This window comes from Scyliorhinus canicula, chromosome 6 (assembly GCF_902713615.1).
Source record: "Scyliorhinus canicula chromosome 6, sScyCan1.1, whole genome shotgun sequence".
Classification (NCBI taxonomy): Eukaryota; Metazoa; Chordata; class Chondrichthyes; order Carcharhiniformes; family Scyliorhinidae; genus Scyliorhinus; species Scyliorhinus canicula.
In genome coordinates, this window is record NC_052151.1 from 182,340,257 (window position 1) to 182,367,657 (window position 27,401).

General features: G+C 45.4%; 1 protein-coding gene across 6 annotated transcripts in view; it reads left to right on the forward strand.

The window, feature by feature from the left end:
• The window catches only part of heatr5b (HEAT repeat containing 5B), a 97,775-nt gene extending 72,157 nt beyond the window's left edge, over nt 1-25,618 (forward strand). For 5 of the 6 annotated variants that reach the window (XM_038800582.1, XM_038800579.1, XM_038800578.1 and 2 more), the window contains exons 25-36: nt 1,923-2,104; nt 4,288-4,356; nt 5,397-5,576; nt 6,743-6,977; nt 9,099-9,347; nt 9,988-10,115; nt 12,319-12,463; nt 13,179-13,448; nt 19,376-19,600; nt 21,321-21,472; nt 22,796-23,009; nt 24,927-25,234. In XM_038800582.1, the coding sequence (XP_038656510.1) occupies nt 1,923-2,104; nt 4,288-4,356; nt 5,397-5,576; nt 6,743-6,977; nt 9,099-9,347; nt 9,988-10,115; nt 12,319-12,463; nt 13,179-13,448; nt 19,376-19,600; nt 21,321-21,472; nt 22,796-23,009; nt 24,927-25,234 (2,357 nt within the window). Of the gene's footprint in view, nt 1-1,922; nt 2,105-4,287; nt 4,357-5,396; nt 5,577-6,742; nt 6,978-9,098; nt 9,348-9,987; nt 10,116-12,318; nt 12,464-13,178; nt 13,449-19,375; nt 19,601-21,320; nt 21,473-22,795; nt 23,010-24,926 lie in introns of all 6 variants that reach the window. The other variant, XM_038800583.1, reaches the window with a different exon arrangement.
• The last annotated feature ends 1,783 nt before the right edge of the window (nt 25,619-27,401 follow it).

The following is a 27,401-nucleotide window of genomic DNA, read 5'->3' on the forward strand; positions in this document are numbered from 1 at the left end:
CCTCTTTGCTTCTTTCTACTCCTATAAGACTTTTCTCAAAACCCTACCTCTTTAATCAAGCTTTCGATCACATGCTCTGCTATCTCCTTACGTAGCTCTATCAAGTTTTGTTTGATAAACTCATGTGAAGTGCCTTGGGCCATCTAACTTTTAAAAAAGTATTTCTAGTAGGTTTTTAACACTTTATACATGAAACAGAACACAATAGGTGTGGTTGTGGGACTTTAACTGATGCACATAAAACTCAAAAAAAAACCCTACTCCACTCCCGAACTTCTCTCTTCAGCCCCATGCCCCCCAACAGCTGACAGTGACCAACACTTTAAAGTAAAGAAAACGAGTGCCATCTCTTATAAAACTCCTCAAAGCTCCCCTCGAGGTGAACTTAACCTTCTCAAGGTACAGGAGATCCATCAGGTCCCCCGACCACAGCAAGGAACAAGGCGGAGAAGCTGACCTCCACCCCAACAGAACCCACCATCGAGCAACCAGCGACACAAAGGTTAAAATGTCTGCCTCAGTCTGCAGCTCCGGTAGCCCAAGTATGGCCCCCAGGGGACCGGGCTCCAAGTCCATTTGCAAGATCGCCAATATGGTGCTGAAGAAAGAACCCCAAAACTTTCCCAACTTCGGGCAGGACCAGACCATGTGTACATGGTTGGCTGGGCCCCTCCCACACCATTTGCAAGTGTCTTCTCCACCCCTTCAAACAACCGGCTCAGCCTTGACCTTGTCAGGTGCGCCCTGTACACCATCTTTGATTGTATTAACCCTAGTCTCGCACACAAAATTAACAACACCTTACACCACAACACCTCCTCCAGTGCCATCCCCAACTCCTCCTCCCACTTGGCCTTAATCCCCTCCAGCGACAGCGTATCCTTCTCCATAATTCTCCCATAGGTTGCCAGTGACCCCCCCCCCCCCCCAAACAACCCCACCATCGACAACACCCCCTCCAACAATGAAGAGGGCGGAGTCACTGGGAACATCAGAAAAGCCTTCATTGCCAAATCCCTCAACTGCCTGTAGCAAAAGACCCTGTCCAGGGGATCCCAAACTTGTCCACAAACTCTCCCAAGTTCTCGAACCACCCTTCCAGAAATAAATCCTTCAATTCCACCATCCCCTCTCGTGGCCCCGAAACCCAGCATCCAATCTCTCCGGCTCAAACAAATGATTTGCTCGGATCGGCATCAGCTTCGACCCCGCCCCAGTTTAAAAAGCTGTAGAAAGTGCCTCCATATCCTGTGTGGCCACCACCATTGGATTATCCGAATGTTCGATGCGGCGCTGTTTCCAACGCTCGCAACCCCAACTCCCTACAAGGACCTGCCTCCATCCTCGCCCAAATTACCTCAGGATCCCTACACCAACCCTGCAACATATCGGCGTTCACTACCCAATAATAATACATCAGATTCGGTAGAACCAAACCCCCTGACTGCTGTCCTCTCTGAAGCACCGTTTTACAAATCTAAGTTACCTTGCCTCCCCAGATAAATAAGGAAATCAACCGTTCCACCCCTATAAAAAATGCTTTCAGCAAGAAGACCGGTAAGCATTGGAATAAAAATAAAAACCGGAGGCAAAAGATTCATCTTTACCAATTGTACCTGGCCTACCAATGATAGAGCGAGGCTGTCCCACCTCTACAGATCCGCCTTGGCCCTACCCACCAGGCTCGTAAAGTTCAGTTTCCAGAGCCGGACACCATTTAACTGTGTTAAGGGTGCTATATAAGTGGATGTTTTCATTGTATAAAATATGAGAGCGAAACACAAGTGATTATCACCAACCAAGCTAACACTTTTAAAACAGCCCGGATAATGATAGGAGATGAAGATGAGTTGAATTCTGACACTATGACTATTTTTCTTCAGGTGGCCAGTTTTTTACTCTCCTCTCTAACCTTTATGCAGGTGAGCTGTTGGTGTTGCATCTTTCTGACCTTATTCGCATGGCCTTCATGGCCGCTACTGACCACAGCAACCAGCTGAGAATGGCCGGACTTCAGGCACTCGAGGATATCATCAAAGGGTTTGCTTCTGTCCCGGAGCCCGAATTTCCCGGCCATGTGATCTTGGAGCAGTACCAGGCAAATGTAAGATTAGCACCATCAGAAAGTGAAAACTAATAATGTACGAGTGCTTAATTTGTGTCTCAGTTATAATATGAATTAATCACATGAGTGAAGCATTTAATGCACACGGTGTCTTTGTGCACTTCTGCTGACTTAATTCGCAGGATCGTATTTATAATGGGAACTGCCTGTGTAAATTCATTGTACTGTAATTGCAGCCTTCCATCAGTGGAGGTGTTTCCTTGGCTGGAGAGTGTATTTACAATATTACTAGTTTATATTTTATAAATCAATATTTTAAAATGAGATCTGAATTATGTGGGTGTACCCTTGTTCAATATTGTCCACTCTCTAACCTTGTTTCATCAAAAGATAGGCAAGCATTTGATTTTGACTGCCAGTGTGCAATACGTGGGACATTAATTATTTTGCCATTGAGTGCAAGCATGCGTTAAAGACTTAGAGCCGGAATCTCTGTCCTCCCTGCGGCGTGTTGCTTGGCAGTTGGCCGGCAGACGGCAGGATCTTTGTCATCCCGCCACAGTCAATGGGATTTCCCATTGAATCCACCCCACGCCACTGAGAAACAAGATCCTACCAGCATGCACAGCCAGAAGACCTCGCCCTTAGTTGGGATATATGCATCAATATTCTTTTTATTAACATGATATCCAACAACATACATTTCTGGAAAGGTGCACAACGTGCAACGGAGCTTGTACGTTTAGGCCCGGTGACACGACAGGAGATCCGCACCGATCTACTCGCTCCATAAATTGATCACTGCTCTCTATTGGGCTCCTGACTGGGAGCCTCACTGGTTGAGAGTGGGTGCCTGACATTGCAGTTCACTGTGTGCAATGTACTTTCCACAATTGGGCAATTGTGTGCTGTGCAGTGCAGGAAATAGAGAGTCAAGGCCCAGATTGGCTCCAGGATAAAAGTAGAGGTGCAGATCCTGCTTCACAGTTATGTCAGGCCTCTACTGAAGATTTACAATACTAGGGTGCCTCGTGAAATAATTGAAACTACACACTGTGTTGCACAAGTTATCCAGAATACACATATTAGCGATTCACGAATTCCAAAAGAATTAAAAGATCTTTGTTCATTTTCTGGCCCGTAATATAGAATACAGAAGTCATGTACTAATGAGTTTATATAAAGCTTTAGTAAAACCACAATGGGAATACTGCGTGCAGCTTTGGCTTTTCATTCTAGCAGTAATGTTGAGGCAAAAGACAGGGGACAACATAAATCCACTCAGAAGCTGCCTCATGAAGAATTAAAAATGCAAAGTATGATTTGATAAATTGGAGGTGTTCTCAATATAAATGATTTGTTTAGCCTGGAGGTTTGAGACAGAGTAGATGGAAACAGACTGGTGATTAAAGATCTAAAGCGTGAAAATGTAGTTACAAAATGTTGACATGCTGGTCACCGCCAGCATTGAGGATGGGGATATTTGTAACTTCATCTCCTCCCATTAGTTGTTTAACTGTCACCCACCATTCATGCCTGGACGTAACAGGATTGCAGTTCTGAACTAGTTGGTTAGTTGCGTGATCATTTGGCTCTTTCTATACGAGGAGGAGTCCAGGTCAAAGATGGGCCTGCAAAACTAGTACTTCAACCAGTGCTACCCTGGGAGAGTGGATCAGTGAATTTCACCAACAACCTATTTTGTTTAGCCGGTCACAATTAAATACCCATACACTCGAACGGATTTCCCTGTACCCTCAGTATTTTATATCACTGGCCATAAAATAAGCAAAAATCTGTTTTTGTTTAATTCTTTTGGAATTTGTGAATCATAAACATACGTATTCTGAAGATAACTTGTGTAACAATGTGCGTTACATTGATTTTACTCTGCACCCTAGCAATGTAAAAGGCCCAACATAACTGGGGTGGAGTAGGATCCACACCCCCACTTTTACCCTGGAGCCAGCTTGGGTCTCGAATCTCGATTTGATGTACTGCACAGCACGCAGTTGCCCAATTTTGGACAGTAGATTTCCAATGAATTTCTTTAAATGTCCTCTGCCCATTGTTGCCCAGGCCCTATTTGACTGCAGCGAATGAGGAGGACTGTGTCTGTCATTGAATGGCATTATTCTGCTAGTGGGGCTGCTTGTGCTGCATTAATGATAACCTGAATATTCAGCATCAGCGACATGTATTCTTTTATTGTTTCCATTCAGGTTGGAGCAGCCTTGAGACCAGCCTTTTCCCAGGATACTCCATCCGACATTACTGCTAAAGCCTGTCAGGTACTTCGTAAGCAACTGTGAAACCCACAAGGATGTACCTGATCGTTACCACGTTCAGACTTCACTGAAAGTCACTTAATTTATCTTTTCATAAATCATTAATTGTTGGCAATTGTTTCCATGATGACCCATCTGATTAACAACAGCTTGCATTTGTACCACATTGGGTAACAGATAGCAGTAAATGTTTCAGGTCATAAAAGACCTTCAATCCACCTCCCTGAATCCCATTCGTTGACCAAAACCTGTTGAATTCCTTCTTGAAACCCAGAGGATTTTAGTCCTTTCATCTGTGGCGATGATTTGTTTCACATACTCACCACCCTCTAATAAAACAAGCTTCATTCGCATTTCCTATTTTCTTTTGTAAGTCAGAAGAGCTATTCCTGGGATATGTCAAAAAATATTCTGAATATAAAAGACTTCTATCATTTCCCCTCTTTGTCTTCTCAACAAAAAAGTTCCCAGGGCATTTTACCGTTGCCCCATGAGTTTGAGGGAGAAATAATTACTACTTCTAAACAGATTATATTAATTTATAGACTTCAGCAAGTATGGTAACCTAACAATCTGATCTTAACAGGCTTCGCAATAGCTGTGGTCTGTTGTAAATCCATATTCTGAGGAGTAAGTTTAAAACTGTGTTATCTAACACAGCCTCAATTTTAAAATCCTTACTCTCGTGTTTCAATCCCTCCATGATGTGGAGATGCCGGTGCTGGACTGGGGTGGGCACAGTAAGCTGTCTCACAACACATCAAGGGAAGGAGCAGTGCTCTAAAAGCTTGTGATTTCAAATAAACCTGTTGGACTTTAACCTGGTGTTGTGAGACTTCTTACTGTGCCAATTTCTCCATGGCTACACCCGGCCTATCTCTGTAATCTCCAACAACACGACAAAATCTCTGCGCTCCTCCAATTCTGGCCTCTTGCACATCTCCCAAGTTTAATTAGTTGCTGTTTTTCAAAGTTGGTTGATGCGTTAAAATTGTTCTCTCTATTTTTACATGGGAATTGATTCTGGTTTCTGTCTGTTGCAGGTTTGCAGCACCTGGATTGGAAGTGGGGTGGTTAGTGACCTGAATGATCTGCGCAGAGTTCACAATCTGTTGGTATCTTCTTTAGACAAGATGCAATCTGGAAAGGGCTCTCTGAGTCAACTGTACAGTGAGAGTGCTACCACAATGGAGAAGTTGGCTGTGCTTAAAGCTTGGGCAGAGGTAAACTTACAGAGGTTACCATAGTATACGGATGAAAACAAATTCAGCAGAATAAATATCTCAGTGCAACGTTGATTCTTTTCTGACCTGCCCTCCCCGTGCTGGGGACCCACAGGTGCCCTCATCTCTGCAGCACCTCGCGCATTTAACATTGGCAGTTGATTATTTGACTGCAGAGTGCATGTCTGCCAAAGCAATCCTGCCCTGAACCCAAACTTGTTTTCCAGTGGGATTTGGTACAAAGCTACCAGGAGCCTGAGCCCTGGCTGATTTTATGAAATGCCACACCCCTATAGTAATAATAATAATCGCTTATTGTCACAAGTAGGCTTCAATGAAGTTACTGTGAAATGCCCCTAGTCACCACATTCCGGCGCCTGTTTGGGGAGGCCGGTACAGGAATTGAACCCGCGCTGCTGCCTTGTTCTGCATTATAAGCCAGCTGTTTAGCCCACTGTGCTAAACCAGCCCCTAGTAGAATCAATTGTCTGTGTTCATTGGTAGCAAGAATCGCCTGTTTAATTAACTGCAGCTTCTGTATTATGCCTAAAACATACTGGAATATGCAATGTGTTGGCTGCTTAACTCGTGCAGTGCGAGCTTTATTCTCCCATTGTGACCTTAATCCCTGCAACAATCAGACCCTTTGCTTTGGCAGCCTATCTCCCAATAGAAGGTAGCAGTGACCGAAGAGTTCATTGTTGAAAGTGTGTACAGTGAATTGCTTTGACAGCTGTTTATTAACAAACTCACATCCATTGTGTCCAGATCAATCGTGCTGCACAGTTTCTCAATATGCAGTCATCTCCATAATCTTGTAATCTCAGTAAAGTGTGGCATGTGGGTTCGTGAATTGAAGCTACAATGTTGTATCCCTATTTCTGTCCTCTGCTCCCTTTGAATGCAGCTGCTCAGTGGGAGCTTGGGATTACACTTGTATATCACCCTGAGTGATAACGTACCCCGTCACAATCCACCCACCTTCATATCTTTTTCACAATCCTGTATTTTTATAACCAGGGTTAACCTGGAAGAATTATTTCCCACTTCTGTCTGTTTTATCCAAGCACCGGTCCATTGAGTAAAATTGAACAAATGGATTTATGATCTGGGAATGCTATTATTCCCCTTTTATTTAACCCAACGCTTGTCTTTCATCTCTCCAGGTCTACATTGTAGCTATGAAAACCAAGAAGGAAGCAGAGACCAAGCCGGTGACACCTGTGAAGAATACGGATGACGATAATGGTTTCACTGCCATGGATGAGCTCCCTCCAGATAGCTTGATTACATTAGTTCAGCCGGAATTACCTATTCTGAGCCGTCTCTGGCTCGCTGCGCTGAAGGACTATGCTCTTTTAACTCTGCCAGCTGAATTTGCCAGCCAATTGCCATCTGATGGTAAGAAGTACTGTGCTGTACAGTGCCCTGCCCTTGGTTCTGTTCAGTTTTGCATTGTTTTGTTAACGCTCTCCTTCAGATATAGTTGTCAGTGTGCTGCAGATTTTGGCCTCAAGTCAGCCCAGAATCCATGCGAATAAGCTCTTACAACAAAAGTCCATGGCCATGCCTCTACCTATTTCCTTAACTGCCTCTTCTCTAACTGTCCGAGATCTCTCTCCTCCTCTATTCTCTCTTTCACATCCCCAATTTTTATCGTTTCATCTTCAGGGGCAGCACGGTAGCACACGTGGCTAGCACTGTGGCTTCACAACACCAGGGTCCCAGGTTCGAATCCCAGCTTGGGTCACTGTCTGTGCGGAGTCTGCACATTCTCCCCGTGTCTGCGTGGGTTTCCTTCGGGTGCTCCGGTTTCCTCCCACAGTCCAAAGATGTGCAGGTTAGGTGGATTGGCCATGATAAATTGCCCTTAGTGTCCAAAAAGGTTATGAGAGGGGCTATTGGGTTATGGGGATAGGGTGGAAGTGAGGGCTTAAGTGGGTCGGTGCAGACTCGATGGGCCAAATGACCTCCTTCTGCACTGTATGTTCGATGTATCTGTGTATCATTGGCGGCTGTGCCTTTACCTGCCAAGGCCCTAACCCCTGGAATTCTTATCCTCTTCCTCTCTCTATCTTGCCCCCTTGAAGATACTCAATAAAACCTACCTCTTTTGCTCTTTATCAGACAAATGTTATCTGAAGCACCATGGGACACTTTGCTACATTAAAAGTACCCCTATATGGATGCATATTGTCTCTTTCTCAAACCTAGATTGTGCTCTGGTATTATTGGTATCTTTCAATATGTTTAACACAGATAGGCTACAGTGTACTTTTAACCTGTTTATACCAGGTGCAATTACTGCACAATGGGAAGTGGCCACATAATGCTTTTATTATAGTTTTGTGAACTTTGAACCATTTTATTTTACCATCAATGAAACTTTGTCAATCAAAACTGCTTTCAGTTTTGTCATATAATCTGTTCACCAGTCTAGTCACTTGGCAACCTTATATATTGTGAAGGGATTTTCCAGAACTTGTCTTGGTGTGTTCTCAGCACCAAATTGACTGACTGGTTTCCTCATCTCAAGTTTGTAAACTCCTGCGCCTAGCCATACATGACTTCCAAAATATATCCGGAATGTGGGTGGATGTGATTTAACTGTGATAAGATTAGGCACAACGGCAGTGGTTAGCACTGCTGTCTCACAGTGTCAGCGGCCCGGGTTCAATTCCGGCCTTGGGTGGCTGTCTGTGTGGCGTTTGCAAGCTCTCCCCATGTCTGTGTGGGTTTCCTCCAGGTGCTCCGGTTTCCTCCCACAGTACAAAGATGTCCAAGTTAAGTGAATTGACCGTGATCATTGCACAGAGTTATGGGGATAGGGCGAGAGAGTGAGCCTTGATAGAGTGCTCTTTCGGAGGGTCAGTGCAGACTCAGTGGGCCAAATGGCCTCCTTCTGCCTGTAGGGATTCTATTCTATGGATTATTAGGTCAAAGAACACCCACGTTTGACTCCTCAAATGGTGTTTGAACTAAGAGTGAAGGATCATTCAGCCTTGGGACCTCTGTTGTTGCCCTTGAGTACATTGTTTCTGTGAGATAGAGAGTTGATGAAAACAACAGGTCAAGAGTTTATTAATGTATGGGCCAACAACTGGTGGCAAGAAAACTGACCATGAATTACCGCAATGTGCTGTAATGTGCTGCTCCACCGTGTTAACCTTGTCAAGACAGCATCTCACCCTGGCCCTCCTTATCAGTTTAATGAAATTGCTACATTTACACATTAATTGCCCATTAATCGTGCCAAAATGGCTTTCTTTTCAGCTGTCTGAACTCTGGAATTTCCTTCATAAACTCCATCTCTCTTTAAGATGCTCTATATAGAGCCTACCTCTTTGGTCACTAATTGATCACACCTCCTTGTATCTTTCTCTATTTCTTGGCATCAAATTTGGTTTCATTACACCCCTTATGCAGTGCTTTGGGTTGTTCTCCTACATTGAAGGCACTGTATCATTATGAGTTGTTCTGATACATGTTGCATGTTTTGGTTGACAATGTACTTTGTTACAGGAGGTGCCTTCTATACACCAGAAACAATCGACAGTGCTAGGCTGCACTACCGTACTTCTTGGGCCCCAATCCTGCATGCAGTGGCGCTTTGGCTGAACAGCACAGGATTCACTATTGCATATGAGACAACGGGTCTGCCAGTTCACAGTGGGCCCAAGATCCAAACGGCTACCTTCCCAGGTCAAACATCTGGATCTTCAAGCAAAACTCTGCAGGAGATCAACACAGACCGACTCCAACTTATTTTTGGTAAGTGAATGCATTCAGGGTGATGCACAATTTCACATCAAATATAAATCTTTAGTTCATCTGGGTATATAATCATCAAATGACACAGGAGGTCATTCATTCAGCCCATTGTGCTTATGTCAGCTTTGATAAGGCTATTCAGTTAACCCCGCTCCCCCTATACTTTGCTCATTTCCCTGAAAGTATTTTTCCTTCAGTTATATATATCAGTTCTCTTTTGGAAGTTAGTGCAATATTGAATGTGCTTTCATCACCTTTTCAAACATCACTTTCTAGATCATAACAATTTGGCACTTAAAGTAATTCCTCCTCATCTCCTTACCCTGTTTCTTTGGCCAATCGCCTTGAAACTATATCCTTTGATTATACACCATCCTGCCAGTAGAAAAAAAGTTCTCCTTATTTACTCTGTCGAATTACTTTAGTTTGAACACCTCTGTTAACTTTCCCCATAACATTCTCTGCTTGAGGGAGAATAATTCCAGCTTCTTGTGTATCTGCATATAACTAAAGTCCCTCCTTCTTGGTACCATTCCAGTAAATCCTCTGTACGCTTACCGAGAACTCGATTTTCACACTTTTCTTTGTATATTTAAGGAAACTGAGCCCAAGAGAAAGGATTTGGCTCTTGTGTTTACAGGTATCAGTATTGAGTTTCTATGCTCTCCTCGGCCTGAGAATCCCCTGGATCATGTCACGTCTTGCCTGAAGGCTCTTCACACTTTGCTGGACTCTCCCTGTGTTAGAACGTACATCGGAGGAGATCAGGTATGGTGTTAATGTGTAACTTACCGTCGATTCACTAAGTTGCCACTTGTGCCATGGGAGACAGCTAATTTTGAACTGAATTATCGTACAAGTTTTGTGTTGCCAACCTTAGCTCACTGGGGCCTGGATTGAGACCAACAACTTCACAGCTCTTGGAGGAGGGGAAAAAAGAGTTGTGTCTCAGGACCTAGTCTACATTCCAACACAAGCCATGCAGGTCAAAGAGCCCAAATATCACCTAGCTAAGAACCCATAACCAGAGTGCTTAAAAGAGATGACATATTGCATGGCTTTATTGAATGCAGTTTAATGTTTTGTCACCATTTCTTTCCCAGTGATATGTACAGTTAAAGCAGTATGGGACACCCTACAACAACCATGTGCATTTTTGCACCATCTTTAATGTAGTAAAACATCCCAGAACACTTCACAGAAGCACTATCAAACTAAATTTGACATCAAGGGTAGCATGGTGGTTAGCATAAATGCTTCACAGCTCCAGGGTCCCAGGTTCGATTCCCAGCTGGGTCACTGTCTGTGCGGAGTCTGCACGTCCTCCCCGTGTCTGCGTGGGTTTCCTCCGGGTGCTCCGGTTTCCTCCCACAGTCCAAAGATGTGTGGGTTAGGTGGATTGGCCATGCTAAATTGCCCGTAGTGTCCTAAAATGTTTGGGTTACGGGTATAGGGTGGATACGTGGGTTTGAGTAGGGTGATCATGGCTCGGCACAACATCGAGGGCCGAAGGGCCTGTTCTGTGCTGTACTGTTCTATGTTCTATGTTCAAACTAAAGGAAAAGATATTGTCACCTTTAACTGACTAAAAACGTAGTCATAAAGAGATTTTAAGGAGGATGCTTAAAGGAAGAGAAAAACACAATACTGGAGAAGTGGGGAGGTTTAGCAGGAAGATTGAAGAGCTTGGGGACTAGGCAGCTGTAGGTACAAGCCGCAATGTTTAATAATAATCTTTATTGTCACAAGTAGCTTTACAATGCAGTGAAGTTGCTGTGAAAAGCCCCTAGTTGCAACATTCCGGTGCCTACAACATACACGGAGGGAGAATTCAGAATGTCCAAATTACCTCACAGCATGTCTTGCGGGACTAGTGAGAGGAAACCGGAGCACCCGGAGGAAACCCAAGCAGACATGGGGAGAACGTGCAGACTCTGCACAGTCAGTAACCCAGCAGGGAATCGAACCTGGGACCCTGGCGCTGTGCTACCGTGCTGCCTTGGGGTGCAGGAAGTGGGAGAATGCACAAGAGGCTCATGGTGAAGGAACAGGAGAGTCCTTATAGGGTTGTAAACTGAAGGAGGCTACAGAGCTCCTAACTACTCTAACTCAACATATTAATGTTGATGGACCTATGGTTTAAGTTGACGTTTGTCAAGGGGCAGAAAAGCGCAAAACTAAAAATGGGTCAAACAGCAGAATAAGTTTATTAATAGAATATCTAATTTCTCACCTGTACTTCAGAGCAGTTCCAAATCAGTAAAAGTCAAGATCCCTTTGAGTTTTCTTCATCCTCCATGACCAGATGCTTTAGGTGAGAGACCAATCCCAAAGAGTCCTGTGTTAGCCCTTGCTGCAAGACGAGAATAAGTCAACAATAACTCCATTCCCCATTCAGTATCACGGTATTCTTTGTAATTGGTCAAATTTAACCTATATGCAAGATATTGTGCAGTGAAGAACTTATCAATAATCAGGATTTTCACAGACAACAGTCGTTGATAAAAGGGTCTTCCAGCTCCGCTTTCTTCAATCTTACTGCAAGGACTCCAACAGATTTTTTTGATGGTGTTGGATTTATTTACAGAACACCTTCAAATAGAGCTGTCAAACAATCCAAAAGTTCCATTGCATATTTTTAAATAGGCTTTGATTTGATGTCTAATTCAAAAGACAGTCCCTCCCACAGTGCAGCAGTCCCTCAGTGCTGCAGTGGGAGTGTCAGACTGGATTTTGTGCTCAAGCTTCAGAGGGGGAACTTGAACCTCAAACCTCTGATAAGGAAGTGGGAATGATGCTCACTGAGCTACAACTGACATCTGAACTCTTTGGAAATATGATGACTTGGTAACCCTTCCACCCAAAATGTGATAATGTGAGCACAGCGGATCTCCTGATGGCTCTGAACTGGAATCACATTCACCAGCTGTGGTTTTGTTTCAAATAAAATCTTCCTTTGGTTCTGTTACAGCTGCTCGCAGTTGAGCTTTTTAACGTGTTACATCGCCTTTTACTAACTTGTGGGCCTCCCTCTGTTCAACGACAAGTGACTATGGTTGTACAGCAGACGATCCGAGCTGCTCAAGTGCATCTTCAAGGACTGGCGAAGAATTGCGGTACGTTAGACAGAAATAACAGTTAGTTCTATCACCTACCCAATAAAAAGTGTGATGCAGTCTATCCTGTGGATGTTAAAGGGTCAGGGTGCAGCTCTAGATTAGACAGAGATTTGTACGCTTGCTTCCTGCCCAAGTTTCTGATGTGTGTTCCCGCAGGCAAAGTCCTCATCAACTCGGTAATATTACAAGTTTTGCCATGTTTCATACTCAGGATGAGAAAAGGCAGATGGATCCACATGCTTCAGTGTCTTTCTTGCAAGAAAATCTGAACATAATCAAATTGCTTATTCCTTACACTTATAAACTAAAATTCACTCCTAAAACTTGCTAACAAGTAGGAGCATGAATCAGCCACATGACCTTCAAGCTCATTCAGTAAGATCATCTTCTACTTGGACTCCACTTTCCCTGCCCGGCCCCTGTAAACCATCATTTCCACCGTCTCCAAAAACCTATTCATCTCAGTCTTGCATATACTCACCAATTCAGTATCTAGTCTTCAAATTTCAAAGATTCACAACCTCTTTACGTCAGAAGGTTCGCTTCATCTCAGTTCTAAATGGCCTCATCCTGAGAATGTGATCCTTGCTGCTAGACTCATCAACCAAGAGAAGCAAGCTCTCCACATCTACCCTGTCAAACCTTCATTATTCTTTCTCATTTTTTGTTAAATATTGTGTTTCTGATTTGTTTAAACATCATTGTTTTCCAGATGACAAACAGTCTGAGGAGGACCCGCTGACCACTTTAGGAGAAGGTGGGAAAACCGGTGGCCTGATTCCTGGCAAATCCGTCATTTTTGCCGCACTGGAGCTGCTCATGTTCATTCTGGTACGACACCTCCCACAGCTGAATCCGAAAGTGACAGACTCTCCTAGTCATATTCTCAGCAAGACACAGCCATTGTCAGAAGAGAGTGCCCAGCTTGTAGCTGTCAGTGTTTCTATCCTGGCTGACTTGCCATCGCTTTGCTCTCCAACAGGTAAGAGCGGCTTATAAAACAAGTACCAAATTTGCACTATTTAATGCACAGAATGCTCCTGCAATGGCTAGTCAGCAAATTAATGAATTTAATTTGCAGATTGTCATGTCTCACTGTTTCCCACTGAGCTGTTGATAATAATGGTTCCCTATGTTTAGTCTTAAATTTATCTTATTTAAATTTTACTTAGGTAGAATCCCATTGAGGCCGTAGCTGAGCAACAGACCATTCTCCCAACTGGTCGATGTTTGTGTTTATGCTCCACACAAGTCTCCTCCCACCCCTCTTCATCTCACCTGCTGCATTCCAAGATCTTGAGTCAGCCTTGCTGAGTAGAGTTATTCGTTGTTTGCTGGGGCAGGGATCACTGTCTAATTGGCACTGAAGATGAGAAAGGGAAATCTTAACTCTGTTCTCGGGTTCCTTCCTCAAACTGTGGTGCAAAAAAAATCATCTCTGGTGTCTGAAAGAATTGAGGGACGAAAGCAAGTGTGTAAAGAAAAATAACTTGCATTTATACCATTGCCTTTCATGATCTCAAGATGTCTTAAAGCATTTCTGAAGTGTAGTTGTATGTAGGACAAGCAGCAGCCAATTTACGCACACTGAGCTCCCACAAACAGCAATGAGATGCTGACCAATTAATCTGTTCTTTACTGATGTGGTTTGAGGGTTAAATGCTGGCTGAAACCAAGGACCGCAAACGTGTTCTTTCTCGAATTGTGCCACATCGCTCTCACTTGAGACCAGTAAGAAGTCTGACAACACCAGGTTAAAGTCCAACAGGTTTGTTTCAAGCACGAGCTTTTGGCGCACTGCTCCTTCCTCAGGTGAATGAAGACATATGTTCCAGAAACATATATATGGACAAAGTCAAAGATGCCAGACAATGTTTGGAATGAGAGCATTTACGGGTAATCAAATCTTTACAGATCCAGAGATAGGAGTAATCCCAGGTTAAAGAGGTGTGAATTGTCTCAAACCAGGACAGTTGGTAGGATTTTGCAAGTCCAGGCCAGATGGTGGGGGGTGAATGTAATGCAACATGAATCCAAGATCCCGGTTGAGGCCGCACTCATGCGTGCGGAACTTGGCTATAAATTTCTGCTCGGCAATTCTGCGTTGTCACGTGTCATGAAGGCCGCCTTGGAGAACGCTTATCCGGAGATCAGAGGCTGAATGCCCTTGACTGCTGACGTGTTCCCCAACTGGAAGGGAACATTCCTGCCTGGTGATTGTCGCACGATGCCCGTTCATTCGTTTTCGCAGCGCCTGCATGGCCTCGCCAATGTACCACGCTTCGGGACATCCTTTCCTGCAGCGTATGAGGTAGACAACATTGGCCGAGTCGCACGAGTATGTACCGCGTACCTGGTGGGTGGTGGTGTCACGTGTAATGGTGGTATCCATGTCGATGATCTGGCACGTCTTGCAGAGATTGCCCTGACAGGGTTGTGTGGTATCGTGGTCGCTGTTCTGAAGACTGGGTAGTTTGCTGCAAACAATGGTTTGTTTGAGGTTGCGCGGTTGTTTGAAGGCAAGTAGTGGGGGTGTGGGAATGACCTTGGCAAGATGTTCATCTTCATCGATGACGTGTTGAAGGCTGCGAAGAAGATGTCGTAGTTTCTCCGCTCCTGGACGACGAAGGGTAATCTGTCAGTTGTGTCCCCTGTTTGTCTTCTGAGGAGGTCGGTGCGGTTTTTTGCTGTGGCGCGTTGGAATTGTCGATCGATGAGTCGAGCGCCACATCCCGTTCGTACGAGGGCACCTTTCAGCATCTATAGATGTCTGTTACACTCCTCCTCGTCTGAGCAGATCCTGTGTATACGGAGGGCTTGTCCATAGGGGATGGCTTCTTTAATGTGTTTAGGGTGAAAGCTGGAGAAGTGGAGCATTGTGAGGTTATCTGTGGGCTTGCGATAAAGCGAAGTGCTGAGGTGACCGTCCTTGATGGAGATGACTGTGTCCATGAATGCAACCGATTTTGGAGAGTAGTCCATGGTGAGTCTGATGGTGGGATGGAACTTATTGATGTCATCGAGTAGTCGTTCCGGTGATTCTTCGCCGTGGGTCCAAAGGAAAAGAATGTCATCGATGTATCTGGTGTATAACGTCGGTTGAAGGTCCTGTGCGGTGAGGAAGTCTTGTTCAAACTTGTGCATGAAGATGTTGGCATATTGAGGTGCGAATTTGGTCCCCATGGCTGTTCCGTGCGTCTGGGTGAAGAATTTGTTGTCGAAGGTGAAAACGTTGTGATCTAGAGTGAAGCGGATGAGATGCAGAATTGCGTCTGGAGATTGGCAGTTGTCAGTGTCGAGTACTGAGGCTATTGCAGCAATGCCGTCGTCATGGGGGATGCTGGTATAGAGTGCCAAGACGTCCATTGTAACGAGGAATGTTCCTGGTTCAACTGGTCCATGGGTGCTGAGTTTCTGTAGGAAGTCCGTCATGTCGCGACAGAAGCTGGGCGTACCTTGTACGATGGGTTTCAAGATGCCCTCGATGTGGCCAGAGAGGTTCTCACACAGGGTCCCATTGCCTGAAACGATAGGATGGCCTGGTGTGTTGGACTTGTGTATTTTCGGGAGGCAGTAGAGATCTCCAATGCGGGGATTACGTGGGATGAGAGCATGTAGGGTGCTCTGATGGTCTGGATCCAAGGTCTTGATCAGTCTGTTGAGTTGTCAGATGTGTTCCTTGGTTGGATCTGTGGGTAACTGTCTGTAGTGTTTCTGGTTGTTGAGTTGTCGGTATACTTCTTTACAGTAGTCCGTTCTGTTCAGTGTGACAGTGGCCCCTCCTTTATCTGCTGGTTTGATGACGATGTTGTGGTTGTTCTTGAGAGCGCGGATGGCGTTGCGTTGTGCTTGGGTGACGTTCGGGGCTGTCTTGTGAATGCGACTGCTGAATCTGGCATTGACGCGACTCCTGATGGTTTGAGCTTACATGTCGAGTCTAGGGCAGCGGTCTTCTGGAGGCGTCCAATTCGACTCTTTTCTCTTCGGTTGCCGCACCGCAGATCTCTCGGTCTGCTGTTCTGGTTCATTGGTAGTCTCCTTGGGTTCGCTGTTGGCCTCTTGAGGTCTATGGAAGAACTCCCGGAGCCTCATTCGCCTGATGAATTCCTCTGTGTCTGCAGCGAGATTGATGGGGTCCATTTGGTGGTGGTGCTGAAATTGAGCCCTCTGCTGAGGACTTCGATTTCGTCTGGTTGAAGGGTGTAGTCCGACAAGTTGACAATAGATTTCCCTGTATTGTTTTCTACTGTGGTACTGGGGGAGGCTTGGTTGCTGCTGGTGGTGATGCCGAGTTTCTCAAGCTTCCTGTTCTTGGTGTGCATATAGGTGGCATAGTATCGTTGTCTCATCTGTTTGGTGGTGTTCTGCAGCTGGTCTGCTGTGTCCTGAGTGCAAGTTGAGAATATGGCCTCTATCTTGGTTTGCAGGTTGCGTCAACTGCTGTAGAGCTGGTGTACGAGGTGGTTGAGGAGTGTGAGATAGATGCGGCGACAGAGTCTTTCAGCGTCGAAAGGGACAATGCTGGAAAATCTCAGCAAGTCTGGCAGCACCTAGTTGATAGGTGTAGTTTAATGCATAGCACGTGTATCATTGCACAGAGAGATAAGTCTTGTGTTTAATAATAAACTATCTTTTGAACTAACATACTGGTTGTGTGGTCATTTGGTCAATACAAGAAACATACTCGCTGCTTGTGGTTTGCAAATAAAAGTGCAAGAACACATAAATTCCCTCCCCTGTCCTTCAGTGGGCCAACTCTTTTGCCCTGGCTACCCTCTTGCTTTTTATGTATGTGTAAAAAACCTTGCGATTTTCCTTAACCCTATTTGCCAAAGACTTTTTGTGACCCCTTTTAGCCCTCCTGACTCCTTGCTTAAGTTCCTTCCTACTTTCCTTATATTCCACACAGGCTTCGTCTGTTCCCAGTCTTCTAGCCCTGACAAATGCCTCCTTTTTCTTTTTGACGAAGCCTACAATATTTCTCGTTATCCAGGGTTCCTGAAATTTGCCATATTTATCCTTCTTCCTCACAGAAACATGCCAGTCCTGAATTCCTTTCAACTGACATTTGAAAGCCTCCAACATGTCAGATGTTGATTTACCCTCAAACATCCGTCCCCAATCTAGGTTCTTCAGTTCCTGCCTAATATTGTTATAATTAGCCTTCCCTCAATTTAGCACATTTACCCTAGGACCACTCTTATCCTTGTCCACCAGCACTTTAAAACTTACTGAATTGTGGTCACTGTTCCCGAAATGCTCCCCTACTGAAACTTCTACCACCTGGCCAGACTCATTCCCCAATACTAGGTCCAATACAGCCTCATCTCTAGTTGGACTATCTACATACAGGGGCTGGTTTAGCACACTGGGCTAAATCGCTGGCTTTTAAAGCAGACCACGGCAGGCCAGCAGCTCAGTTCAATTCCCGTACCAGCCTCCCTGAACATGCGCTGCAATGTGGCGACTAGGGGCTTTTCACAGTAACTTCATTGAAGTCTACTCGTGACAATAAGCAATTTTCATTTTCATTTCATTCATCTACATATTGTTTTAAGCCCTCCTGGATGCTCCTTCCAAACTCTGCCCCGTCCAAGCCCCTAGCACTAAGTGAGTCCCAGTCAATATTTGGGAAGTTAAAGTCTCCCATCACAACAACCCTCCTTTTACTCCTTTCCAAAATTTGTCTACCTATCTGCTCCTCTATCTCTCGCTGGCTGTTGGGAGGCCTGTAGTAAACCCACAACATTGTGACTGCACCCTTCTTATTCCTGATCTCTACCCATATAGCCTCGCTGCCCTCTGAGGTGTCCTCCTGTAGTACAGCTGTGATATTCTCCCTAACCAGTAGCACAACTCCGCACCCCTTTTACATCCCCCTCTATCCCGCCTGAAATATCTAAAGCATGGAACGTTTAGCTGCCAATCCTGTCCTTCCTGCAACCAGGTCTCTGTAATGGCAACAACATCATAGTTCCATGTACTAATCTAAGCTCTTGAGTTCATCTGCCTTCCCTGTTATACTTCTTGCATTTAAACATATGCACTTCAGGCCACCAGCCCCGCTGTTTTCAGCAACATCTCCCTGTCTGCTCTTCCTCAGAGCCAGACTGGCCCTAGTTCTCCCTCAATTTTTTCACCTTCTGTCTTATTGCTCCAGTACCCACCCCCCCGCCATACTAGTTTAAACTAGTGGGGCATGAAAACACAATCCTCTGACTGAAAGGTGATTGTGCTGCACAATGAGCCATAGCCGACACTAAAATTTGGCAAAGTTGAGTGGTCGATGAATAAAATCTTTTAAAGGTGATAGTTCTGTGTAGAGATCTTGTCAGATTGTCTGACTTACTGCATGAAGTTCTACCAGATGTCCTCTTTTGAGAAAGGGAAGAAATGTGAGGGCATGCTACCTTAAAAGGCATTTAGTTTGAAGTCACATTTGGAGAGCACTTTGTCTCTTACTCATTCAAATTGCAGAACAATTTCAGCAGCGCTTCAAACTAAGGATGGTACTTGTTAGTGTTTTCTCTTTGATTCAAGTTACTCAGTTATTAACCCATGGTATACTTGTGAAGATGTCTGTTCATATTTTTATTAACTTTTGGTGTCTCTGTCTAATTTTACTCGATAGAATATTACATTTAATATCGTCCAATAGGCACAAATGTTTACAACATACAGGAGAAGGCTGTTCAGCCCACAATTTCTGTGTTAATGGAAGCACTCCAGCTTGACCTGTGTACCTTTACGCCATACACCTTCTTCCTGTTGTCTAGATATATTTTCCCTTTCAATTCAGTTCCCTGTTGAAGATGTGACAGGGCCTGCCTTGGCCACTTGTGGTAAAATATCCAATTTTCTTCATAATGGATACCTGCTAATGGCTTGCATTTGGTTCAATTTTCACAGGAAGTATGACAGTACTACCCACAATCCTTTACCTGATCATTGGTGTGCTGAGAGAAACGGCGGTGAGCTTGGCTGATAACCACTTGTCACTGCCAGTTAGCGCTGCATTGCAGGGGATCAAAACTATCATCACTTCCCCACTAGCTAAATCACATCAAATCCAGAAGCAGTGGAAAGATCTCGTCTGCAGCTCTCTGGCTTCCATCTTGGAATATTCCAAACCAGGTAGGGCATTTCAAAGTGCAGCCAAATGTTTGGCGGTCAGTCTTTAATAAACACCAGTAATCTTAGTTCCTGCTGCCTGGTCTGGTACAGTTATCTGAGAACCATGGCTCTCTTTCGTCACCCGCTGTGACCAGTGAAGGGGACTGCTTTTTACAATGGGTAACCCAACATTTCTTCAGCAGCCGGCGTCTCACCTGCAGCCAGGGAATAAGATATGGAGGTGGGCAGTGTTTCAGATATAGGGGAAATAGCGTGTCAAGGCCCTGCACACACAATCCCAGTGATTTGAAGAGATTAGGAATCCTGGTTGATGATGTGCATCATTAAAATCATGCATGGGCACACTGGGATCTTGATTGGTGGTGAGGGCAGATTGGGATCCGGATTGGTGGTGAGGGCAGATTGGGATCAGGATTGATGGTGAGGGCAGATTGGGATCAGGATTGGTGGTGAGGGCAGATTGGGATCAGGATTGGTGGTGAGGGCACACTGGGATCTGGATTGGTGGTGAGGGCAGATTGGGATCAGGATTGCTGATGAGGGCAGATTGGGATCAGGATTGGTGGGGAGGGCAGATTGGGATCAGGATTGGTGGTGAGGGCACACTGGGATCAGGATTGGTGGTGAGGGCAGATTGGGATCAGGATTGCTGATGAGGGCAGATTGGGATCAGGATTGGTGGTGAGGGCAGATTGGGATCAGGATTGGTGGTGAGGGCAGATTGGGATCAGGATTGGTGGTGAGGGCAGATTGGGATCAGGATTGGTGGTGAGGGCAGATTGGGATCAGGATTGGTGGTGAGGGCACACTGGGATCCGGATTGGTGGTGAGGGCAGATTGGGATCCGGATTGGTGGTGAGGGCACACTGGGATCAGGATTGGTGGTGAGGGCACACTGGGATCAGGATTGGTGGTGAGGGCAGATTGGGATCAGGATTGGTGGTGAGGGCAGATTGGGATCAGGATTGGTGGTGAGGGCACACTGGGATCAGGATTGGTGGTGAGGGCAGATTGGGATCAGGATTGGTGGTGAGGGCAGATTGGGATCAGGATTGGTGGTGAGGGCAGATTGGGATCAGGATTGGTGGTGAGGGCAGATTGGGATCAGGATTGGTGGTGAGGGCAGATTGGGATCAGGATTGGTGGTGAGGGCAGATTGGGATCAGGATTGGTGGTGAGGGCAGATTGGGATCAGGATTGGTGGTGAGGGCACACTGGGATCTGGATTGGTGGTGAGGGCACACTGGGATCCGGATTGGAGGTGAGGGCACACTGGGATCCGGATTGGTGGGGAGGGCACACTGGGATCCGGATTGGAGGTGAGGGCACACTGGGATCCGGATTGGTGGGGAGGGCACACTGGGATCCGGATTAGAGGTGAGGGCACACTGGGATCCGGATTGATGGGGAGGGCACACTGGGATCCAGATTGGAGGTGAGGGCAGATTTGGATCAGGATTGGAGGTGAGGGCACACTGGGATCCGGATTGGTGGGGAGGGCACACTGGGATCCGGATTGGAGGTGAGGGCACACTGGGATCCGGATTGGAGGTGAGGGCAGACTTGGATCAGGATTGGAGGTGAGGGCACACTGGGATCCGGATTGGTGATCTTGGCTTCACAAACTCTTGCCCTGAAGTTTGGTCCACGTGTGAGTTGGCTGCCATGCCTATGTGCTAATTCTGTAATGGCCTCCACTCAGCTCTTCTCTCTCTTTTAGATGACTCGAAGCCAAGCATGGATGAAGTGAGCATGCTCACAGCGATTACCCTCTTCCTACTCTCTGGCAGTAACGAGATAGTTGGGATTTCCTCTCTCCAGAACTGTTGCATTGAGAGATTCGGAAGTGCTTTAAATTCCACAGACCCCTGGGTAAGAAGATTGTGTAAATCACAGCACTAAGTATAATAAATGGAAGTTGAGATTCATCTCAGCCTGGGCAAAGCAATCCTCAGACCAGGGAGTATTTCCATCAGGATAGCTTGTCTTCCCTCTAACTCCATGGTCACCCCTCCCCAGCCTACAAAAACCTTTGTACATACTTGCTTCTTGTGCTGCACCTCAGAGAGTGTGCCTGCCAGCACAGTCCCAGCTTCCATATGTATACTGAGGATGGCCTGCTGTCCCCTACCCCTGTGTTCTGGGATATCACTGTACTGTCTGACCACTATCCCAATGTTCTGACAAGGGTGAGCTAAAACCTGTTCCTGCTAAACCCCAGAAAAGCTAACTATATGTTATCCAGTTCCCACTGGAAGCTTCATGCCCTCCTGCTTTGCTCAGGAAGAAGCAGGTCAGACCCAGCCTCTCCACCCAGGAGCCAGGCCTCTCCAACCCCAAGTGGGATAATCACGTTTGCAACCGATATAGTTTGAGAAACCTGCTCATTTTGTTTTTGTGAAACCTCTTGGAAAATCTCTTTGCTGCAATTTTTCCTACAGGAAATGGGAAGATAATACTTGTGTTATGTGTCCTTTGGCATTGGATAGGAGGGAGGGACATGCAGCTTTAAAGGAATAGTTTGTGGTTGGGGGGGGATATATACTGGATTAATCTGGCATGAAGTGTAATTCCAGGCTGTTTGACTTTGGTGAATTTGACGATTATGTATTTACAACAATAAATACCTCACCCATTCCTAACATTACTGTTAGGAACAGAAGGAGGCTATTCAGCCCCTCGAGCCTGCCATGCTATTTCGTTAGTTCATGGCTAATCTGTACCTCAAATCCATTTACCTGCCTTTGCTTCATAGCCTTTGATTATCTTAACTCAATGAAAATCTATCGCTATTAACCTTAAGAATCTTAATTAATTACCTCCCATACAGACTTTTATGGAGAAAATAATAGATTTCCACTGTCAAAATGTGTTATGATTTTACTCCCAAACAGTTGAGCTCTACTTTTAAAGTTATGCCCTTTTGATCTGGATTCCCCCACCAGAGAAGAATCTTCTATTGCAGACTTATATACATCTGCATATTCCAGTTCAGCAGCCTGAAACATTAGCAGCTAGCAAACTGAAACATTAACTCTGTTCTCTCTTCACAGATAATGTCTGACCTGCTGATTATTTCCAGTGTTTTTTGTTTTTGTTGTTAATAGATATATGTTGATTTGACATGTGGATAAGTGTTGAAAGCCCCAATGTATGGCATGAAATTAAGAGCCATGGCTCTTCTATCTTTTGTAGGTTCAAGCAAAATGTTACCAGCTTCTGCTTTCAGTCTTCCAGCAGTCAAACCGAGCCCTCTCCTACCCCTACATTCATGCCTTGGCTCCACTGGTAGTTGCAAAACTAAAAGAGGTGGAGAATCAGAAACCGGCCAACAATGCTGAGCTTCAAGCGGTACAGGAAGGAGTCAAAGTGCTCGAGACCCTGGTGAACCTCGCAGAAGAACAAAACAGTAAGTAGATCCCTCCTGTTCAGTGTGAGCTGTCCATCGGGACCATGAGCAGGCAAGTCAGCAGAAAGGAAAGAGCCTCTAACTCTATAGCCCTTTTCACCATCTTGTGGTGGCCAAATCCTTTTCCTGCCATTGAAGCACTGCTATAGTCACTGTTGTAATGTAGAAAATGAAGCAGCCAATTTGTACACAGCAAGCTCCCTTAAATAGAAGGGTGATAATGACCAGATAATTTGTTTTAGGTATGTTAATCTGACGGGTAAACATTGACCAGAACTCTCAAGGAAAACGCTCCTGCACTTCTTCAAATAGCACTGTGAATTCTTATACTTCAACCTGAAACGAGGCTGTTCGGCCCATTGTATCTGTGCCAACACTTTGACAGACTAATTAGACCCAACAGCCCGGCAGTTTTCTCCCCTTTAGGCATTTGTCCAATTCCCTTTTGTAGGTTGTTATTGAATCTGCTTCCATCATCCTTTCAGGTTATGCATTCCAGATTATTATAGTGTGCTGAGTCTTTTTTTTAATCCCTCAAACACCCCGCCCCAGTTCTTCAGCCAATTATTTCAAATCTGTGTTCCCTAGTTACCAAACCTCCTGCCACAGAAAGAAACCAGTTTGTCCTTACTTATAATTTCCCACAAGCAGTGAATGATTTTTGTTGATTATTCAACGGGGAAGCAGGAACCTCTCTCATACGTTATCGTGGCATCTGTTATGTCCACCAGATAAACAGCCTCAGGGCCACTCTGTTTAGCCTCTCCATTGGAAAAAAGGCAATCCTAGCCATGCAGCATTCACACGCACACATACCGCATGGAAGATTGTGGGATTGACGCCACAGAATTGGAGCCCTTATCCCACTGCCATCTGACCAAGAGGCTACAAGCTGAGTGACGCTGGCTCTTGGAAGTGTAGTGTGGGATTTCTAGCACGAAGAAGCAGTTCAGAAACGAAACATGCCGATAGACTTATAGCAGAGTTCAAAACTAGGGGCCGTGCACATCATGAATAAATCCAAGAGGAAATTCAGAGAAATTCCTTGACCCAGAGAGTGGTGAGAATGTGAAACCTGTTACAACGTGGAGTAGCTTTATGCTAGGTATGACTCCAACCAGCGGAGAGTTTCCTCCCGCGATTCCCATTGGCTTCAGTTTAGCTGGGACTCCTTCATGCCATTCTCGGTCAAGTGCTGCCTTGGTGTCAGGGGCAATCGTTCTCATCTTACCTCATGAATTTAGTTATTTTGTCCATGTTTGGACCAAGGCTGTAATGAGGTCTGGTGGAACCCAAACTGAGTTATTGCTGAGAAAGTGTTGCTTGATGGTGCCACTTCTCAATAACACATTCCATTTTTTGCTGATGATCGAGAATATACTGATGGGGTGGTAATTGGCCAAATTAAATTTATTCCGCTTGTTGTGGAAAGAGCATCCCTGGGCAACTTTTCACATTGTTGGATAGCTGCCAGTGTTGTCGCTGCACTGGAGCAGCTAGGGCACAGCTAGTTCAGGAGCACAATACTTTAGTACTATTGCTGGGATATTCAGGGTCCATAACCTTTCCTCTATACAGTCTCTTGATATTGTTGATATCGCATGTGGGCCTGGAGTCATACGTCGGCCACACCAGGTAAGGGCAGCAGTGAAGCAGATGGATTTCTGTTGTCTGCTAGTTTCATGATGGTCATTACTGAGGCAAGCTTCTTATTCCAGATTAATTCAATAATTGAATTTAAATTTCCCCTGTTGCCATAATGTATTTGAACTCGTGTCTCATTAGGCAAGGCCTCAGGATTTACTAGTTCAATGGCTTTACTATTATGCCACCATTCTGGTAATTGTAGACAGTCAATGTAATGAGTAAATGTCAGTTCATTATTACCCTAATTAAAGCCGCCTTCTTCCTTCGCAGGAACCCAGCTGCTTGCTCTTTTGGTTCCCACTCTCATCTCTTACCTGCTGGATGAGAAGACATTCAGCTCAGCTCCCACGGCTTCCAAGGCTCTTCATGAACTTGCTCTGCAGGATCTCATGCGCATTGGTCCTCTCTACCCCGGTGCCTTCAAGGTGGTGATGGGGGCAGCACCTGAACTCAAATCAAAGTTAGAGGCTGCGATCCGAGCCAGCCAAGCCAGTTCCCGGGCAAAGGCTGCAACCCAGCAAGCAAAGCCAGCTGTACAAGCTGCACCCACCATCAAGCTGAAGACAAGCTTCTTCTAAAATAGATGGAGGTGTTTTCATAGTGACTTAAAAGAGCCATCGAATGGTTCAGCTTCCCCTTTACTGCTGTGTGAGTGTGTGAGTTGACCCCCCCTGATGTCTTCTGTACAGGTTTATGGTTTCTGTTCGCTATGTAAATTGGTCAACAAAGAAAGCAATTTGGGTTCATTGGTTTAAAAACTGTTTGTGTATAGGCGTCACATGATTATATCGCAAAGTATGTTATAAATAAAGATGAAAGGAGTTTTTTTAAAAAGAAGAGTATTGTAATATTTTTTATCATTTATAGTGAACAAGCTGCTTCTGTAATAATTCAGCACAATGTTCTCTCTCTCATATATTAACTTCTTACATGGGTCATTGAAAACTTTCCTTGTAAAAAAATAAAAATACCCTCAGTGGCTCCCTGTCAGACCGTTACCTGATACTGTTATCTTTTGCTCACAGTTTCTTGGTATTTGTTTTAATTCAAGATAACATACATTTCACTTGCCTATTACATTATTTTTCATTTCTTTACCGTGTCTCAGATGTAATGGTTCCACCCAGAGGTCTGAATGCAGAAAGATGCGTAGTGAACATAGTTTTCCAGGATGTATCAGTAGAATTAAGTCTGAGAGGGGTCGTCCGATGGCGACATGTGAGAGCAAGTCACATGAAAGGTGGCTCCTGCCAGCGTCCTTGTATTTTGATCCCTTTTGGCCTGTTTTTGGGAGATTTTCGGGTGATCCAACCCAGCATATTGCCATGGCCTCGTTGGAAGCTGAAATGCTGCTCATGACAGAGAGGAGAGCAGGTCGTGATGCCTGAATCTCAGAGTGGTGGGTTTGCCGGAGGGAGTGGAGGGCAGGGGAGGGGATCGTTTGCCCCTCCAGAGTTGGGCAGGGCTCTTTGGGCACTGCGACAGAAACGATGGCCAAATGAGCCACTATGGACGGTGATCGTCTGTTCTCACTGTTTTCAGATAAAGGAGCAGTCCTGGAATGGGCCAAGAAGAATGGGCATGGTGACTGGTACGGGTACTCACTGTGCATTTATCAGGACATTAGCGCGAAGCGGCGGGCAGCCTTTAATAAGGCAAAGGCAGTACTGTACAACAAGAGTGTGCGGTTCAGGGTGGTGTATCCAGCGCGACTGAGAGCCACGATGGACTCCAAGAATCACTAATTTGACACGCTGGAGCAAGCAGAGGCCTTCATCAAGGATAAAGGACAGACTGGCTTGAGGAGGTTTGGTGGGATTGTGTTTGTGAAGGTTGGGTTGGTTGTAAATATTGCAATATATTGTGTTGTGTCTTTGTTCTTTATCTTGGAGGTTGGTGGGGGAATTTTTCTTGAGGCCAGGGTCATGGGGGGTGGTAAAGTGGGTGGATTGATATGGTAATTGGAGGGAAAGAGGAGTATGATAAGGATGCTGATAATTGGACAAAGGAGTAGGGAGGGTGGGCTAGGGGGGTGGTGTTGGCCTTGCAAGACCCTGTTGTCGACAGGACCATGGTGGGGGGACACCTTGCTAGCACTAAAGGGTAGGATAGTGAATGGGAGTGGTGTGAGGGGAGGGGCTGCGACTTGTTAGGTCAGTTTGGTAAGGCTCGATGAGTCTAGAATGTGTGGGAGGGGGAGGGGTCTGCCAGTTCAGGAGGGTAGGGAGGAAACCCTACAGTAAAAAGGGTGAGATTTTTTCAGATTTTAGAGTTTCAGAGCCAATGTGGTGTTTTTACAAGAGCCCCATTTGTGGGTATGTGACCAGAATGGGCTCTAGAAAGCCTGCGTGAGCCAGGTATTTCACCCCGGGTTTGATAGTAGAGCCGGGGGGGGGTGGCAATTTTTATCAATGAGAGGGTCCAGTTCCGGGCGAAAGGGTCACAGCTGATCAGGGGGGATGGTACGTGATGGTTGCAGGTGTATTAGAGGGAAAGTCAATGGTCCTAGTGAACATGTATGCTCTGAATTGGGCGATGTCTTGTTTATGAAGCAGTTGCTGACTACCATACCTGATCTGGCCACCCACCAATTGATTTTGGGGGTTGATTTGAACTCTGTGTTGGATCTGAAGGTGGACTGCTTCAGGTAAATATTGTTGGTCCTGGTTAGCAACGGTATTCTTTGCATTTATAGAGGAAACAGAAGGGGCAGATCCATGGATGTTTATGCATCCTGGGGAGGAG